The 18,323-nt window shown below is 44.0% G+C and overlaps 1 protein-coding gene across 10 annotated transcripts in view; it reads right to left on the bottom strand.

Annotated features, from left to right (window-relative positions):
• Dus3 (Dihydrouridine synthase 3) overlaps nucleotides 1-18,323 on the bottom strand; it is a 243,518-nt gene that overhangs the window by 145,225 nt on the left and 79,970 nt on the right. For all 10 annotated transcript variants that reach the window (XM_075869244.1, XM_075869350.1, XM_075869491.1 and 7 more), the window contains one exon: nucleotides 17,019-17,171. In XM_075869244.1, the coding sequence (XP_075725359.1) occupies nucleotides 17,019-17,171 (153 nt within the window). The remainder of the gene's footprint in view (nucleotides 1-17,018; nucleotides 17,172-18,323) is intronic.

Here is an 18,323-nt window from a genome sequence, read left to right as displayed (position 1 = left end):
GAAGGAAAACATGTGCTTACCCAGCGCCGACCACGGAGAAAAGAGCGCTCCCTCGGCGCGCGCGTACCGCGTGCCGTGCCCGCCATCTATCGCCACGTGGTGTTAACAGAGAAGAAAAGCAAAAGGGTGTGGCCGCGTGGCGGAATGCCCGCGAAATGGTCGCGGGCGCGCCTCAGATCCCCACAACCTTCAGTGTTAACTGCACAGGTATGGGAAATAAAGCTGCAGATTTATAAACCTTGGTTTACATTGATGATCCACACGTGATAGCACTCACCGAAACCTGGCTTCATGATGGCATATATGACACATCATTTGTCCCACTTAAATTCGAAGTTCACCGCCAAGATCGCAACAAAAGGGGCGGCAGCGGCGTGCTATTGTTAACAAAAAACTAAAAATTGAGCCCATGAATGACCCAATTACGCATTTGGTGATGTTACTGGCTTAAGTTGCTTTGGAGCAGGCAAAAATGCATTTCATTCATTCATTCCTCACTTCAAGTTCTTATTAGTACATGAAAATACACAACACTGGTTAGATGCATAGCCACTGGCTAATATAATGCACATGTAAAGAAACAGGTTGTGCCAACAAAGCAGATGTTAGAAGTAAAGTTCAATCGTAAGAAGGAAAAAGATAAAGCAAAGCATCAAAAGGAATCATATTTGAGATAGGCCAATAGCAATACTATGCAACGAGGTGTGTATATGCCTGCTACATATTATTTGTATACATTATATAGGATATAAACACATAAAGGTACGTAAAAATGTCAAATGCAATATACAATGATGTCATGACGTAGAGATTGTAGCAAAATTGCATGCTAGCTTAACTTAATTTTTTTGAAGATAGTACTTCCTAGCACACAGAAAAAACTTTTCCTTTCTTTTACTTGGTATGATATATCATTCAAGATCATGACACCTGCAAATTGTGTTAATCGTTGTCCATAAACATGGTTAGTAGGTGGAAGATTGAAACTGTGTAGTGTGGCACGTCTGGTAAGGCAGGAGGAAGATGAAAACATCGATATATGAAAGGGAAAGTAGTTATGGATGATGTTATGAACAGTAAGTGGAGTCTTTTGCTCTTGTAAATGATTGAATGGTATTATTGGCATTTTATGAAACAATGGTGCACCGTGATCATCGTATTTACGTAGCATTGCTTATAATTCTAAGTGCTCGCTTTTGTAAAACGCGCATGGGTTCCATATTTCTTTTAAAAGTCCACCCCCATAAATTTATGCAATATAATATGTGATAATAAAAAGTGAAATAGAGCATTCGGGGAGTATTACTTTGAAAACAATTTCTAGCGGTCAATAGCATACTGCAACCAAATCCTAGTTAAGCGCATACAGACGTACCGTATTTACTCATGTAATGAACCCACCGTTTTTGTTGTTGTTTTTTTCAGAAAAGTTCACACTAGTTTGGGGAAGGACTCATTACGCGGGCGAAGAAAGTCACGGGAGTTATAATAGCGAAACTTTTACACAGTGGTTTCGCTTGTCTTGGTCCACGAAATGTGCGGCAAATCGTTTTCGCAGCCCGAAGCGCTTCTTGTTTTCTATCCTAACGAAAGCACACAGATCGTGTTGTCCAGCCGGTCGGTTCTCGTGCTATAGTGCATGCTTGACCAACTTTAAGTTGAAAACCAGCCGTGTAGATAGCGTACCAGCCAAACGTGCCCTGCGTAGCAGGTGTCCACCTGAGTTCACTACAACAAACCCGACAACAAAAACGCAGCGTCGGATAGCGGCCCACAAACATTGCAGAAGCACAACACAACATCGACATAGTTGCACGTTTCATGGTCTCCAAAATGGTGGGCGCGTGGCGTGCACTCTATGGTGGCGTGTTTCTACGCCGCATGCCCGCCGTCGCGGGGGCCATGTTTTATGCTTTGTTTTCTTGCCGCTGTGCTTGCGTGGCACTATAAGCAAGGCAGTTTCTCCTGCTTTCGGGAGATGGCACTCTGCCGCAAAAGGCGCAACTTTTAAATTTTTATTGACATCGACTGAGCTCGTGCTGCACGCAACTGTTTAGCATAGTTGTTAAACCGTGCTGTGACTTTTGCTGCATCATTATTTTGTGGTATTGATTCATTTAACAAATTTTCGATCGTCAACAGCACTGGTTATCATACCAAAATGAAAAGAATAAATACATTCAAATATATTTCCTTTTTTTTTTTAAGACAAAGTTGAGGGGTGGGTTCATTACACGAGTGAATACGGTAATGTGGTTTAGCCAGTTTAAGTGGCCATCAAAAATTCCTCCCACATGAATAAAATATTTTTTCTGTTGAAGTGCGCATTCTTCTTAGTATTAAGTGTCAATTTGTATGCCGAAAACCACTGACAATTATTTTTTTTAGTTCAGCAATATTTTTATGCTCTAGATCCTTGATATTTTTGGCAGTAACTATAACAGCTGTATTATCAGCGTACATTACCATCTCCGACGACGTTAGTATGCTTAGTAGATCATTTAGGTATAATAAAAACAACAAGGGTTCGAGAACAGACCCTTGCCGTACCCCTGTGTTGATATTTAACAAGAAAGAGATAAGATTACGCATGATGACCATTTGTTGACGTTCTTAACTAACAATTATGTCATATATATTACTACGGGAGCCATAGTGTTTTCATTTCATTTATAAGCTATTGTTACAAGAAGGAGACCGACTCGGAGGAGTAGTCACAGATGTATTTACAGCCTGTTAAGCAAGCAGCACCAGCCACAGAGATTAGCTTGTGCCAGTCTATCTGCTTTGTCTTTTTCATCTCTATGCACTGGCACGTAGCAAGAACCCCGGTGGCCAAGGCACCATCCCGGTGCTTTAAAGGTCGCTATCTGACGCATTCTTGTAAGGCTTAATCCGCGAGACGTGTACAATATCACTGGACCGCACAGCCGATGATGATAGATAGATGTGGCTGATCTCATAGGTGACAGGTGTTGCTTGACGCAATACATGGTAAGGTTCCAAGTAATAAGACTACAGTTTCTTTGATAGGCCGAGCTGACGATGAGGAAACCAGAGTAAAACGAGGGTACCGAGAGCGAAATGTACGTCTCTATGTTCCGCATTGTACCGACGGCATTGGTTAGTTTGCGACGCCATCAGCCGAGCATGGGCGAGCTGATGGGCATGATCGGCTCACACAATCGCCTCGCGGGCATACTCGCTGGTGGATGAGGTATGAGCTGAGATGACTGTGTACAGTGGTAAAGTCGGCTCTCTTCCATACAATAAGTGGAACGGCAGAAAGCCCGCTATGTCGTGACGGGATGAATTATACGCGAACGTTGTGTAGGGTAAGGCAAGGTCCCAGTCTCAGTGGTCGGGCGACAGGTACATAGCGAGCATATTCATTAGAGTACGGTTAAATCGTTCCGTGAGGCCGTTTGTTTGAGGGTGGTAACCGGTTGTCAGTGTGTGTTGCGTGGAATAAGAACGCAGAATGCTGGCGATGACTTGGAATGGAAATGTACGGCCACGGTCTGTGAGGAGTTGACTCGGAGCACATTGAATCAATATAACGTCCTGTAACAAAAAGTCAGCGACGTCGGTTGCACAGCTGGTCGATAAACTTGCGTAATAGAATAGCATGCAGCATAGTCTGTAATCACGGCTATCGGCTTGTTTGCCAATGTTGATGTGGAAAAAGGACAAAGCAGGTCTAACCAAACACGGTAAAATAGTTCCGCGGTTATGTCGATTGGTTGAAAATGGTTAGCGGGTAGCAGCGACGGTGTTTTACGACGTTGGCACAGTTCACACGTGGCGACGTATTGGTGTACCGAGTGAGCAAGGCCTGGCCATAAGAAACAGCGACGAACGCGCTCATATGTGCGGAATACGCCAAAGTGTCGTGCCGTGGGAGCGTCGTGAAGTTTGGTGAAAACACAGCGCCGCAAATGCTTAGGCACAACAATGAGAAGGTCAGGTCTGAAATTGCGGCTGTATAGCACACCCTTTTGAATGACAAAGTAGGGGACGGAAGCATCATTTGGGGAGGATTCTGCACGGTTGATGATGTCAAGCAGCACTGGATCGCACTTCTGTTCTTCCCCAACGTTAAGTCCGACACTGACAAAATAGAGTGCTCGATGGGCTCGTCAGTGTCCTCAGGATCGTCGACAGGGCACCGGGAGATGCAATCGGCATCATGGTGTAGGCGGCCAGATTTGTAGACCACCGAATAGGAAAACTCTTGCAGGTGCAAAGCCCTGCGACTAAGGCGGCCTGATGAATCTTTCAGAAAGTTCAGCCAGCAGAGCGCGTGGTGGTCGTTAACTATCGAAAATGGGCGTCCGTATAGATAAGGTCGAAATTTCACCACCGCCCATACAAGAGCCAAGAACTCACGCTCTATAATCGAATAGTTATGATCAGGGGTGAATAGGAGGCGGCTGGCATATGCAATAACGCAATCATGGCTACGTTGTTTCTCAGCCAGCACTGCACCAATGCCATGTCCACTTGCATCTGTACGGATTTCCGTAGGGGCAGCAGGGTTGAAGTGTGCCAGAATCGGAGGAGTAGTGAGAAGAGCGATGAGAGTCAAGAATGCAGAAGCCTTTTCGGAGCCCCATGAAAACGGGACGTCTTTCTTGAGGAGCTGCCTAAGCGGCCTTGCTATGTGAGCAAAATTTTTCACAAAGCGTCAGAAGTAGGAACATAGTCCAATAAAGCTGCGTACATCCTTTGCAGATCGTGGTACAGGAAAGTTTTTGGCGGCGCTGATTTTTGCCAGGTCTGGCTGTACACCGTTGGCGTCTACTAAATAACCAAGTACTGTGATTTTATGGCGTCCAAAGTGACATTTGAACGAGTTGAGCTGCACGCCAGCGCGACGAAAGATGCCTAAGATGGCTGAGAGGCGCTCTATATGAGTTTCAAATGTTAGTGAAAAGACGATGACGTCGTCCAATTAGCACAAACAGGTGGACCATTTGAATCATCTGAGCAGGGAGTCCATCACTTATTCGAAGGTGGCTGGAGCATTACAAAGGCCAAAGGGCATGACCTTGAACTGATATAGGCCATCGGGGGTGATGAATGCTGTTTTTTCGCGGTCCATTTCATCTACCTTTTTCTTCCAGTAGCCGGAACGAAGGTCTATGGAGAAAAAATAGTGGGACCCATAGAGGCAATCAAAGGCATCATCTATTCGTGGCAGAGAATACACGTCTTTTTGGTACTTGTTTAGGTGTCCATAATCAACGCAGAAACACCTTGCACTATCTTTCTTATGGACTAGCACTACAGCAGAAGCCCAAGGACTGCAGGATGGCTCAATGATGTCCTTGCCGAGCATTTTGTCGGCCTCACGTTGGATAATGTGACGCTCGGCTGCCGACACCCAATATGGATGCCTAAGAATAGGGCGCTCATTACCAGTGTTTATGCGGTGGGTCATATCAGTAGCTTTCCCCAACGGATGACCGATGAGGTCAAAAACATCTACGTAGGACAGCAGAATCCGCTGAAACTCGTCAGTCCCGAAATGCCCGAAAGTCAGCTTTGCGGCAATACTCAAATGGTATGGGGAGAAATGAACCAAAAATTAAAAGAGGGACTTTACCAAGATACACCTGAGTTGCACAGAGGCGGGATGAAGACGATGCAAGAAACGCGCCAGTACGACTTAATAGCCCTTTGTGATAAGCATCTTCAGTTAACTGATCGGTAGTGCATGTGGCCTGGCGCAGTTGTAAAGATACTCCACACTTTTAATGAATTAGAACCCGATAGCGCTGCGCCGCAGTCCTCGTTGCCTCACTTAGCGGGAAGATCAAAACCACCTTAATTCATATTTTCATATGATTTCGTGGTTCCTAGGTAGTCCGTGAAATGAGACGTTAACCGTATTGCAACAACGACCTTTTGCCAAGTTTAACTTGGCTCAGAATGTGTTGCTCCAGAAAATGCTCCATGTCAAAAAAAAAAAAAACATAGCTGCACCTAACAGGGTCAACGCGGCACTTTCGCTTGTAGCTGTGCTGATGTTTCTTGATTGTGGCGTTTTATCACGTTGCTTCATCAAAGGCAAAGGGGTGCTGATTGCAGACCACTTCATTCTCATCCGCATAAAGGGTTTCACTGGCGAAACAGTGGAGATTTGAAACAGCACTGTGCCTGCAAACATTGAGCCTCTTCGGCGAACTGCATCAGATTTACTTAAGGTTGAGGAACATGTCTTGCGAGCCCGAGGTTGAAGAAGGCAACCGCTCATGTGTAGCGGGCCTCCCAAAATGTGCTAGCACTTTTGTACTGCGTTGCTCCCACCACAGCACAAGTGGCGCTGCGTGCGGCTTTCAAAGCGCCGCCTAACACAGTCATCAATGTACTTGGTGTGGCTGTATTAACACGGACGAGAAACCACTCACTGCGCAGTGGGGTAACTGGCATGACTCATTTAATTTGTGCTGCGCGCCGGCCTTGTAACACCTGAACATTCACTGAATTTTACATGTAAATGATGGGGCAGAATCTTTGTTGTGAGAGTGCAACTTCTACAATACGGCGTCAGTCGATGAGGAAACGTGCCTGACATGGAAAGCGGGCAAGCTTCGCGAGTACCTCGAAGAATACCAGCCGGCAGACATTTTTAATGCAGACGAGACTGCGCTTTTTTATCGGCTGCTACCGTACAAGACCGTGACATTCAAAGACGACGACTGTTCTGGAGGCAAAAGAAGCAAAGAGAGAGTGTCAGTGCTAGTCGCGGCGAACATGACTGGCACAGAACGGTGTCGCCTGCTTGTGATCGGGAAGGCTGCCAAGCCTAGGTGCTTTAAAGGCGTGAAGACGCTTCCTGTGGATTATGCCTCGAACAGAAAGGCGTGGATGACATCCGATATATTTAAGGACTGGATCACCAAACTCGACCGCAAGTTTGCGCAATCAAACCGTAAGGTGTTGTTCCTTGTGGACCAATGTAGTGCCCACATGAACGTACCTGCCTTGAGTGCCATCCGTCTTTTGTACCTGCCTGCAAACACGACGTCCGTGTTGCAGCCCATGGACCAGGGCATAATAAAAAATGTGAAGGTATTGTATAGGCAGCATCTCGTCGAGCGCATGCTTTTGTGCATGGACAACTCGTCGCAATACGAGGTGAGTTTGCTTAGTGCCATCAACATGCTAGAGCGAGCTTGGACCCGCGTAAAAGAAGAAACCATCGCCAATTGTTTCCGGGCCTGTGGTTTCATGGAAAACTCGGGGGATGCTTCTCCTTGTGCGCCAGTGGAAGTGCAAACAAATTAGCTCGACGACGGTAGCTTTCGCGCCGCTCTCGGTGACGTCCGTTTTGACGAGTATGTCGCTGTGGACAGCAACGTCGAAACATGCGGTCCACTAACGGACAGCGAAATCGTGCAGATGGTTCGGCCCCATGACTGCATTCCTGAAAATGACGATGATGACGACGACATCGGAAATGAACAACCACCGAGGGCTGCCGATGTAGCTGCGGGTCTTGCTCTTGCGCAGCGGTTTTTTGTTGGAGAACACAACGCCGAAGAAGCACTTCGACACGTGTATTCCTTACAAAACTTGCTAGCCGCAGCCAGATTCGGCAAGCAGAAGAAGATGACAGACTATTTTTCCTCGAAACTGTCGCGCTTTTAAACTAATAAAAGTGCCGTTTTTAGTGCTTTTTGCTTAATTCGAAGTTCGTTTAATTCGAAGTTTTTTGCGGTTCCCGTGAACTTCGTATTAACGGGAGTCGACTGTAATAAAAATTACCCTGCGTAATATGCACCCCCCCACTTTTCTCCGATTTTTCGAGAAAAAAAAGTATGTTGATTATGCAACTAAATATGGTATATATACTATTTAAATTCAATTCGAAATTATTTTCACCAAACAATAATTCAATTCAAACCTACAATTCACTATTTTCACAAGCCAATATTAATATGTAGGGTTTAAGGCTCCTAAAACACCATACGATTATGAGAAACGCCGTAGTGTAGGGCTCCGAAAATTTAGACCACCTGGGGTTCTTTAACGTGCACCGAAATTTGAGCGCACAGGCCTACAACATTTTCGCCTCCATCGGAAATGCAGATGCCGCAGCCGGGTTCGATCCTACGACCTGTGGGTCAGCAGCCTTGCACAAGCTAAATATGTTCTTAAAATCCATTTAAATGTTCAATATTGCATTTACTACATGCTATTAAACACCTGAGCCTGGAATTGCAGTGTTAAATTTCGTTAAAGCAGAACGGCAGAAGAAAAAGTGTTCAGCAAGAATATTTATGCATTGACTCCTATGAACAGCTGACTGGGAACCGAGAATTTTTCGTTGTAGTGAAAATTACATTGAAGCGGCATTCGTTCTAGCGTGTTTTGACTGTATATAAACGACATGTAGTGAGAGGAGCCTCCCATATATACAGAAGCATATACAGTCGAACCCCACTACAACGAACGCCCCGTGAACGAAATTCCCGCTACAATAAAAAATTCACACTTCCCCGTCGGACTGGGAAGTGACGGGGAGTCAATGCATAAATATTGTCGCCACAACGAACACTTTTTCTTCTGCCATCTCACTTCAACGAAATTTCTTGATGCAATTTCAGGCTCAGATATTTATTGCTATGCACGAAACCCAATTTTTAACATTTTGATGCACTTTCAGAACCTGAAAATACGTCGACAAAGTCTAAAACACGCGTTGGCACCACCAAAAACCACCGCTGTTCAGCAAGCACGGGCGCCGCCATTGCTCGATAGCAATGGCAATGAGACTGCCCTGCTTTTGTCACTGGCAAAAGCAAGGCAGTCTCAATGCCATTGCTATCGGGCAAATGCGGCGCCCATGCTTGCTGAACAGGGGTGGTTTTTGGTGGTGCCAACGCGTGTTTTAGACTTCGTCAACTTATTTTCAGGTTTTGAAAACGCATCAAAATGTTAAATATTGGGTTTACTGTATAGCCGCAGACGATCCGAAGCTGAAGCTCAGCTGCTTAGTTCATGGTTTCTTTCCCGGAGCTGCTGGGTGCATATGCGGAACGATGCCTTTTCCGATTCCAATGCTTATCATTTTGTTCGCGCTTGGCCAGTGTGGTAAATAATTGGCTAGCCACGAGTGATGGACGATAAGAATGGCATAAAATAAGGCAAAAGTCATGGCTCCTTGATACCCTGCTGCCATCTCAGAGTTTTGACGGCGGACAGCTGCTGGTGTTAACATGCTAATGCAACTATTTGGTTTGTTCACGAAAGCGGTTGTAGTAATTATTTCAGCGTGCTTTTCACCATGGCCTCGTCATGCATGGGTGAGAATCGTGCCGTGACGCTGCTGGGATAGAATAAAAAGCAGCGGACACTTCTTGAATTTTGAGAATAAACGTTCCTTTGTTTCGCTAGTTCAGATTGGGTATATTTTTTCGATTTCACTACAACGAAATTTTGGCTTCAATAATTTTTTCCGTGCCCCTTCAGTTTCGTTGTAGCGGGGCTCGACTGTAATTGCACCAGGCTTCAAAAGGTGTGAGTAGAGAAACGAGTGGATGTTTTATAGGCCCACCCATAATAAACAAGGGCTTAGACATATTTAATCATAAGCAGCAAGGGTGTGTAGGTTGAAGAGTTGCCCAACAGATGTGTTGAGGGCCCTTTGCTGATTCACAAAAGGAATTATTATGGTACAGTGGGCCCTTAACAACAGTGCATGATATAGGCATCCAATTATACTTCGAAACAGCCAATGTTACGTGTACAGCCGTTCATTTCCTAACAGAACGGTCGAGACATGTGTTGAGAACTGAAGCAGGCTAGCAGTTCATAAGGCGATGTGCACGCTATTGCGATCTGCTCTTGAAGGCGAAGCTCTAGCGTCCTCCAAATTTTTAGAGCCCACATTTATAATATTTGTAACAAGCTGTTATGCCTATCTTGACTAGACACTGTTATATCACTTTGTCCAGCAAAAAAACACAAAACAAGGTGAAATCAGTTAATTGCACATGACCGCTAAGCAAGACAAAGCATAAGAACAGACGTGCGATGGCATGGCAAAACAACCACACAAACCACAACTGATATGCCTTGCATACAGACCGACTGATCTTTTCGACCTGGGCGGATCACCCACATGATGTCACAAGGTGTGACAGAATGACAATAGACACCAGGAGGCAGAATAGCAATATAATTATATTATCTCTTTTTTTATGAGTGCTTTAAGATGAACTTGATATTAACCATGGTTGAAGCGGTACAATAATCCCACTGCCCTTATCATATATAGTGCTTTGCTAGAGCAGTGCACTAAGGAGCAACACATAAAGTTAGCCTCTGCTTTTTGCAGGTGAGCAGTAAATTTTTTATTAAGCCGATAATATATAAACTGTGCACTGCTGCCCAACCTGTCAGTCTTCCGTTTTTTGTGAACTTGTTTGATTGTTTGTTAGGATTTCTTGTGTATATGTAATGTCTAAGTAGGCTAAGGCCATTGAGGATCTGAGACGGGAACTCAAGGCAGACTTGAGAAGTATAAAAGAAAAGCTACGAGAAGTGGCTGAGCTGAAAGTAGAAATACAGCAGGTTCTAAAAATAAACCAAGATCTTCGCGCCCAGAATGCTAGGTTTTCATGTGGAATTGAGGAACTACAACAATACCAACGTGCCAATAACATTAAAATAAAGGGCATCCCACTTGATGGCGAACCGCTATCCATAGTGTCGCAAATGGGGGAGTTGATTAAAGAAGAAATCTTGGAGGCTGATATTGACATCTGCCACCAAGGGCCTACTGCTAGACAGGACCAGTCAAACATTATTTTTCGGTTTGTTCGCGGAACCACGAGGAAGGCCTTTTTCAGCAAAGCTAAAGAAAGCAATAATAGACACGGGCGCACTGGGATTTGAAATATCACCAAAGGTGTTCGTCAACGAACACCTTACTCGGTATGATAAACGACTTCTTGGTGCTACCGTAGAAAAGAAAAAGGAACTGAAATGGCGGTTCGTGTGGACGGCTGGCGGCAAAATGTTCGTACGCAAGGACAAAAACTCGCCGACAGTTAGAATTCCCAGCTTGGAAGACGTTGAAAAAATGGAGGCATGAGCATTATGTTTTGATTGATTGATATGTGGGGTTTAACGTCCCAAAACAAACATATGATTATGAGAGACGCCGTAGTGGAGGGCTCCGGAAATTTCGACCACCCGGGGTTGTTTAACGTGCACCCAAATCTGAGCACACGGGCCTACAACATTTCTGCCTACATCGAAAATGCAGCTGCCCCAGCCAGGATTTGATCCCACGACCTGCGGGTTAGCAGCCGAGTACCTTAGCCACTAGACCACCATGGCGGGGCGAGCATTATGTTTTATCTTTATCAAATATTGCTTGATGAAATAGAGAGTGCATATTACGATATTCCATCATTCAATAAATTATTTCCTAATAGCAAATTACTTAAACTTCTCTGCCTTAATTTGCAGAGTATTGAAAACAAAGAGGACAAACTGAATTGCCTGTTCAAGTCAACAACGCAAAATTTTGACATCTTATTGTACTCTGAAACATTGCTCACTATGAATGATGACCCCCCATATTGGTAAACTTATGAATACCACGGTCTAGTAAGGAAAAACAGCAGAGGTGGGGCCGTAGCAGTCCATGTTAAGCAATGCCTTGCTCATGAGCTAGTTGAAGAATTTTCTCATGAAATGAGCAATGTAGAGAGCATAATGATACTCTTAAAACATGTCACAATTGTGCCTATATATCGGCTTCAATTGGAAAACAAACTCACGTTTTTCGATTTCTTAGAACAACTTTTGAATTTCCTCTGCCATTCGTTTTGCCCCTTTGTCATAATGGGTGACGTAAACATAAATATGTTGGCTGATGACATATCATCTAAACAGCTTTCTGGCTAAATAATTTATTCATGTGTGCAAATGTAATTACGGAACCTACCAGGCTCACTGTACAAACGTGTACCCTGCTTGATATATGTATAACTAACATTCACCCAACCGACTGTATTGCGGGATTGCTATCTGTTGAGATAAGCGATCATCTGCCTATATTCTGCTTCGTTCCTTATGTTTGTACGCGAGGGGAAGGGAGAAAGGAAACACTGTCACGTAGTTTTCATGCCGCAGCATTTCAAATTTCGTTTTTTGATACTGTCAACAGATTGGTCATGTGTGTTTGAAAAGCAAGACCCAAATGCTGCGTACGATTTGTTCTTTGAAAAAATGATCCACTGTTTTGCCCAAGCATTCCTGCTAAAACCATGCGATCAAAAGAACAGGAAGATAGGTAAATCTTGGATAAATACCCACTTGTTAAAATGATAACGACAAAAAACAAATTGTACCACATGTTTGTAAAATTCAGAAGTGCTGATCTGTTCGGTGACTTTAGGAAATTTAGAAATAAGGTGAATGCTGCACTGAAGTAGGCGAAAATTAGGTATTACACACAATTATTTGACAAGATATAGAATGACCCTTGAAAAGTTTGGAATGAAGTCAGAGAGCTCAATGCTATGAAGACAAAGAGCACCGACATCAACATAATAACACCCACTGGAGTGTTGACAGGTACGGAAGCAACAGCTGCTTTAAATGAATATTTTGTTTCTAGCGCGCGGTATCCTGATAAGGAATAACATATGACCACACGTATCGTGAACAGTACCCGTCTCTTTAACTCAATTATACTTACGCCTGTTACAGCTGCTGAAGTTACTCAACTACTCCTTAATGTGAAAAACAATGTATCTGCTGGTCATGATGACGTTAAACCAGCACCAGTTAAATTAATTGGGGATATTATTGCACCCGTTTTAGTTCATAACATAAACAGGATGTTTAAAAGTGGTATATTTCACGACCTACTAAAAATAGCACCAGTGTGCCCAATCTACAAAGGAGGGGATAAACATCTTGTGAAAAATTACCGGCCCATTTCAGTTTTACCTATCCTATCAAAAGTCTTTGAGAGTGCCTTGACGGTTAGACTAAAGAAATTCTTTTGTAAATACAATGTAATCAGTGACATGCAGTATGGTTTTCAGAAAAAAAAAATCTTTTGAAGGAGCTCTTCTTAATCATAAACATGAAATTATATCAAATATTGAAAATCAAATGTAGACATTAGGTCTATTTGTTGATCTCAGTAAAGCATTTGACTCGGTTTGCCACAACTTATTCATTGATAAACTTGAAAAGTACGGTATACGGGGTAATGCACTTAAACTATGGGTAATTACCTAACAAAGCGATATCAGAACGTCAGCCTAAATAATGATGTTTCGTCTTACGGGAAAATCACTACGGGTGTCCCGCAAGGTTTAATATTTCGACCTTTGATGTTCATCATGTATATCAATGATTTGTGTGATATCCCTGAGTTGCCACAATCAGTTATGTATGCAGGCGATACTAACATTCTCTTTAAAGCAGCCACTATACCAGATCTCGAGTCAAGGGTGAACTACTATACGAAGCAACTCTCTTCATGGTTACGACAGAACAAATTACAAATGAACACTTCTAAAAGAAAATATATGATATTTGCCCAGACTAATAAACCACGAAACTGCAACGCGACTATTGTTTTTGATGACAGAATAATCGAGAAGGTTAAATGTCGAAAATTTCTAGGAGTGTGGTTTCATGAAGATCTGGCCTGTAACCCACATGCAGAGAAATTTTTAAACAGAATTAAGTAAACCTGTTTGCTGCTTATACAGATTGAGTACTCTGGTTCCTTCTTGGCTGAAAATTTCGTTGTATTACGCACTATTTTACTCCCGACTAACTTACTGCATATTATTCTGGGGCACGACCACACAAAAAGTTATAAGAAGCTGATTGTGCTGCAAAAAAGAGTCCTACGGGCACTTGAGGGTTATCGTGGACCTTTACAGAATTATAGAACACAACCTGTTTTTATCAAGTACTCTACGTTAAAGGCAAATCAGGTGTACTATTACAAGTTAATGCAACATATCAAACAAAACAGGACACACTATATCACAGATGCACCCAGCAACCCGCGTTACAGCTTTCGGCAACACCATCTGAAAACACCAAAAATAAGAACAAATTATGGAAAACAGTTACAAAGTTACCAAGCACCTTAATAGAATACATTAATTTCACGAAGAAGTTATGGAAGCATCAATTGAATCATTTAAAACATTGCTCATTTCACAAAATATTGAGTTTGTCTCATAAAGCTTCTGTATGTATTTTCAATTTCCGTGGCTTAATTGCAAATTTTAGCTGTTGACTTGGGCAAAATGACCTATCAGTGTATTATGGTAACATTTTTTGTTGTTGTTTATTTGTAGACATATCAACTTTATTCTCCCTTATCCACTTTTTTGTACACATGTTCTTTCAATTTGCGACTATCCAGTGGAATATGTCTGTACACTATACTTTGTATTGACTTGCGCTATATACGGCCTGCGTGCCGAACTGCCGAAAAAGCAGAAGCCTTTGTCAGGCCACATGGCCTTTATCTTCTGCTTCCTTTCTGTTATAAACAGAAGAAATAAAGTCAATTCAATTCTTTTCCGGAATTGCATAACAATATTACATAAGCATGCACTTTATGTGCATTGCTTTATGTGCAAAAGCAATGCACTTTATGTGCACAGCTTTTTTTGCACACACTGTCACTTCTTGCGAACTTTTGAAGTTCCTGAGAATAGGCACCACGTGCATTTTAAATAATGCCTGCATTTAATTCATGACAAAAGTTTAATACAGTCAACTCCCGGTAATTCGAAGTCGCTTAATTGGAAGTTTCGGTTAATTAGAAACGAGCAAGTGGTCCCATCAGTTTTGCGTGCAATCGTATAGAAAAAAATGCTCGATAATTCGAAGTTAAAAACCCATAATATTGGTTAATTAGAAGTTTTTTCAATCGACAGTCTCGTCGCGACCGTAATTTTACAGTAAAATGGGGAACTTTTCATATGCCAAAACATCTGCCGGACCACGCTGGTGTCTTCGCCACCACTACTGTCCGCAGCGCCACAAATCTTGAAGCGGCAATCTTTTTAACGCTGGCGAATCGCATCGGCGGCATCGACTGACTCTTTAGTTGACTTTTGTCGAGACTCTAGTGTGTCACCGCGTCACCCGCGCGCTGGGTTGATTCCACACGTGTTTCCGCGCTTCTGATTTTGAGTGTTGTGGTGGTGACGTACGTTTGATAATGGCAACTCGTGGCCCTTACCGAACCCTAGACCTAGCGACGAAAGTCGAAGTCTTGAAGGAAGTTGACCAGGGAGGCACCGCCAAACAAGACATTGCAAGAAAGTACGGCATTAAGCCTAACACGCTGTCAACTTTCATAAAGAATAAGCGCTCAATATTGGATGCGTTTGAAAGTGAAAAATTCAAGACATTGCTGAAGCGGATGCGCACCGGCGCCTACCCCGAGTTGGAGGAAGCACTGCTGATTTGGATCAGAGAGGCACGAAACAACAAACTTCCTCTCAGTGGTGAAGTCGTCACGGCAAAAGCGTCATCGCTTGCTGAAATGTTGGGCATCAACGACTTCGCTGCTTCGGATGGGTGGCTTACGCGTTTCAAACATCGCCACGACTTGATTTTTAAAAGCGTGTGTGGGGAGAAGGCGTCAGTCGATGAGGAAACGTGCCTGACATGGAAAGCGGGCAAGCTTCGCGAGTACCTCGAAGAATACCAGCCGGCAGACATTTTTAATGCAGACGAGACTGCGCTTTTTTATCGGCTGCTACCGGACAAGACCCTGACATTTAAAGACGACGACTGTTCTGGAGGCAAAAGAAGCAAAGAGAGAGTGTCAGTGCTAGTCGCGGCGAACATGACTGGCACAGAACTGTGTCGCCTGCTTGTGATCGGGAAGGCTGCCAAGCCTAGGTGCTTTAAAGGCGTGAAGACGCTTCCTGTGGATTATGCCTCGAACAGAAAGGCGTGGATGACATCCGATATATTGAAGGACTGGATCACCAAACTCGACCGCAAGTTCGCGCAATCAAGCTGAAGGTGTTGTTCCTTGTGGACCAATGTAGTGCCCACATGAACGTAACTGCCTTGAGTGCCATCCGCCTTGTGTACCTGCCTGCAAACACGACGTCCGTGTTGCAGCCCATGGACCAGGGCATAATAAAAAATGTGAAGGTATTGTATAGGCAGCATCTCGTCGAGCGCATGCTTTTGTGCATGGACAACTCGTCGCAATACGAGGTGAGTTTGCTTAGTGCCATGAACATGCTAGCGCGAGCTTGGACCCGCGTGAAAGAAGAAACCATCGCCAATTGTTTCCGGGCCTGTGGTTTCATGGAAAACTCGGGGGATGCTTCTCCTTGTGCGCCAGTGGAAGTGCAAACAAATGAGTTCGACGACGGTAGCTTTCGCGCCGCTCTTGGTGACGTCCGTTTTGACGAGTATGTCGCTGTGGACAGCAACGTCGAAACATGCGGTCCACTAACGGACAGCGAAATCGTGCAGATGCTTCGGCCCCATGACTGCATTCCTGAAAATGACGATGATGACGACGACATCGGAAATGAGCCACCACCGAGGGCTGCCGATGTAGCTGCGGGTCTTGCTCTTGCGCAGCGGTTTTTTGTTGGAGAACACAACGCCGAAGAAGCACTTCGACACGTGTATTCCTTACAAAACTTGCTAGCCGCAGCCAGATTCGGCAAGCAGAAGAAGATGACAGACTATTTTTCCTCAAAACTGTTGCACTTTTAAACTAATAAAAGTGCCGTTTTTAGTGCTTTTTGCTTAATTCGAAGTTCGTTTAATACGAAGTTCCCGTGAACTTCGTATTAACGGGAGTCGACTGTAATCTAACATGCTAGAAACAAACCTGAGGGATACCAAAGACAAAGAGAATACCTTTCTCTCGTATAGTTTCTTTGCTTTATTGTTTCCGTACAATTTCATACAAGTGCATCACCATAATTTGCTGTTGGCTAAATTTGTGAGTGAAGTTGCAGTGTCCTCACCTGGACCCCAAAGAGGTCTTCTGAGGAGTGCCGCTTCAGGAGGGCCCACTCTGATGGCTGGCCCTGAAGCAGGTTGGCAGCCATCGCCATCTCTCCACACGTGATGTCCGCCCCAAACTCCTTGCACACTCTTCGGAAAGGAAGGTTGCCCACCTGCACAAAAAAACCCAACCATATTAATACCTTGAAAAAGATGCAGTGTTTGTCCAGAAAGTAGTAGACTGATATTTTTCTTGCCATGGGCTCCACTGGCTCTCGTGAGCCATTACAATGGTTATACAATTTTTTTTTGCAACTTTCAAGTACTTTAATGAGAAGTTTAACAGCTGTTTCGAAAATTTTCATGAATACTACCAGCACATGTGGCTCTTTTTAAACATGTGCTGATCAGTGTTGTTAAACATGTGCTGATAAGTGTTGGCGTGCAGTTGTTGCATCTAAGTCTGAATACACTGTCTTATCTTCTATTCTGTGCTAACGGAAGCCACGGGGCAGTAGCCTCGGTAGGCCTACATGTACGAGTGTAAATAGACACTGGGAGCTTTTCAGTTTGTGCCTCCAGGGAACTGAATATGACCGGCATTATCTCTGATTGTGGAAGGACATTGGTCTTTGGGTTACTGCAGCCCGCTTCAACGCAACATGAAGTCAGAAAGTCAATGAGTTGAGACAACCATGTGTCAAAATGAGCTTTCAAGCGGGAAGTGCCTTGGCTTCAGGAGCGCACTGCCTGTTCCAGCCTCCACAGCTGAACTTCGACAACACATCAGAGTGGCCGGCGTAGATACAGACGTTCAAGGACTATTGCTTCGCGTCTGGCCTGAACGAGTACTCGGAGGAGGCATAAATGCAGGCAAAATTGCAATTCCGCCTAGTTAGAACATATCCATCATGAAATTTTTGTGCAAGCACACAAAGACACAGAAAGGAAGACAAACGGGCGCAATTTAATAAATCTAACAGTTGTTAGATTGCGCCCGTTTGTCTTTTTTTTTTTCTGTGTCTCCGTGTGCTTGTGCGAAAATTTCATAATAAATGCGGGCCCTGCTCTATACCATGGGTCGATAGACACCAGACACCTTTTCAACAATCAATTTTTCTGAGCACGATGCGAAGAAGTAAAACTTTGTAAAAAAGAGGCTTGACGAGTACTTTCTCAAGGACCACAACTTAATGTAGGAGAGTGCTCACTTTTACAAGAGACAGCAGGTGCCTGGAAAAACCATTGACATCGACCACTTCATGACAGCGCCACCTGTTCTGGCAGACCGGTGAGACTTCAGTGACTGAAGGGCCATCTGACTC

The sequence above is a fragment of the Rhipicephalus microplus genome, chromosome 1 (genome assembly GCF_043290135.1).
Source record: "Rhipicephalus microplus isolate Deutch F79 chromosome 1, USDA_Rmic, whole genome shotgun sequence".
Lineage (NCBI taxonomy): Eukaryota > Metazoa > Arthropoda > Arachnida > Ixodida > Ixodidae > Rhipicephalus > Rhipicephalus microplus.
This window is presented reverse-complemented; position numbering and strand designations above follow the sequence as displayed.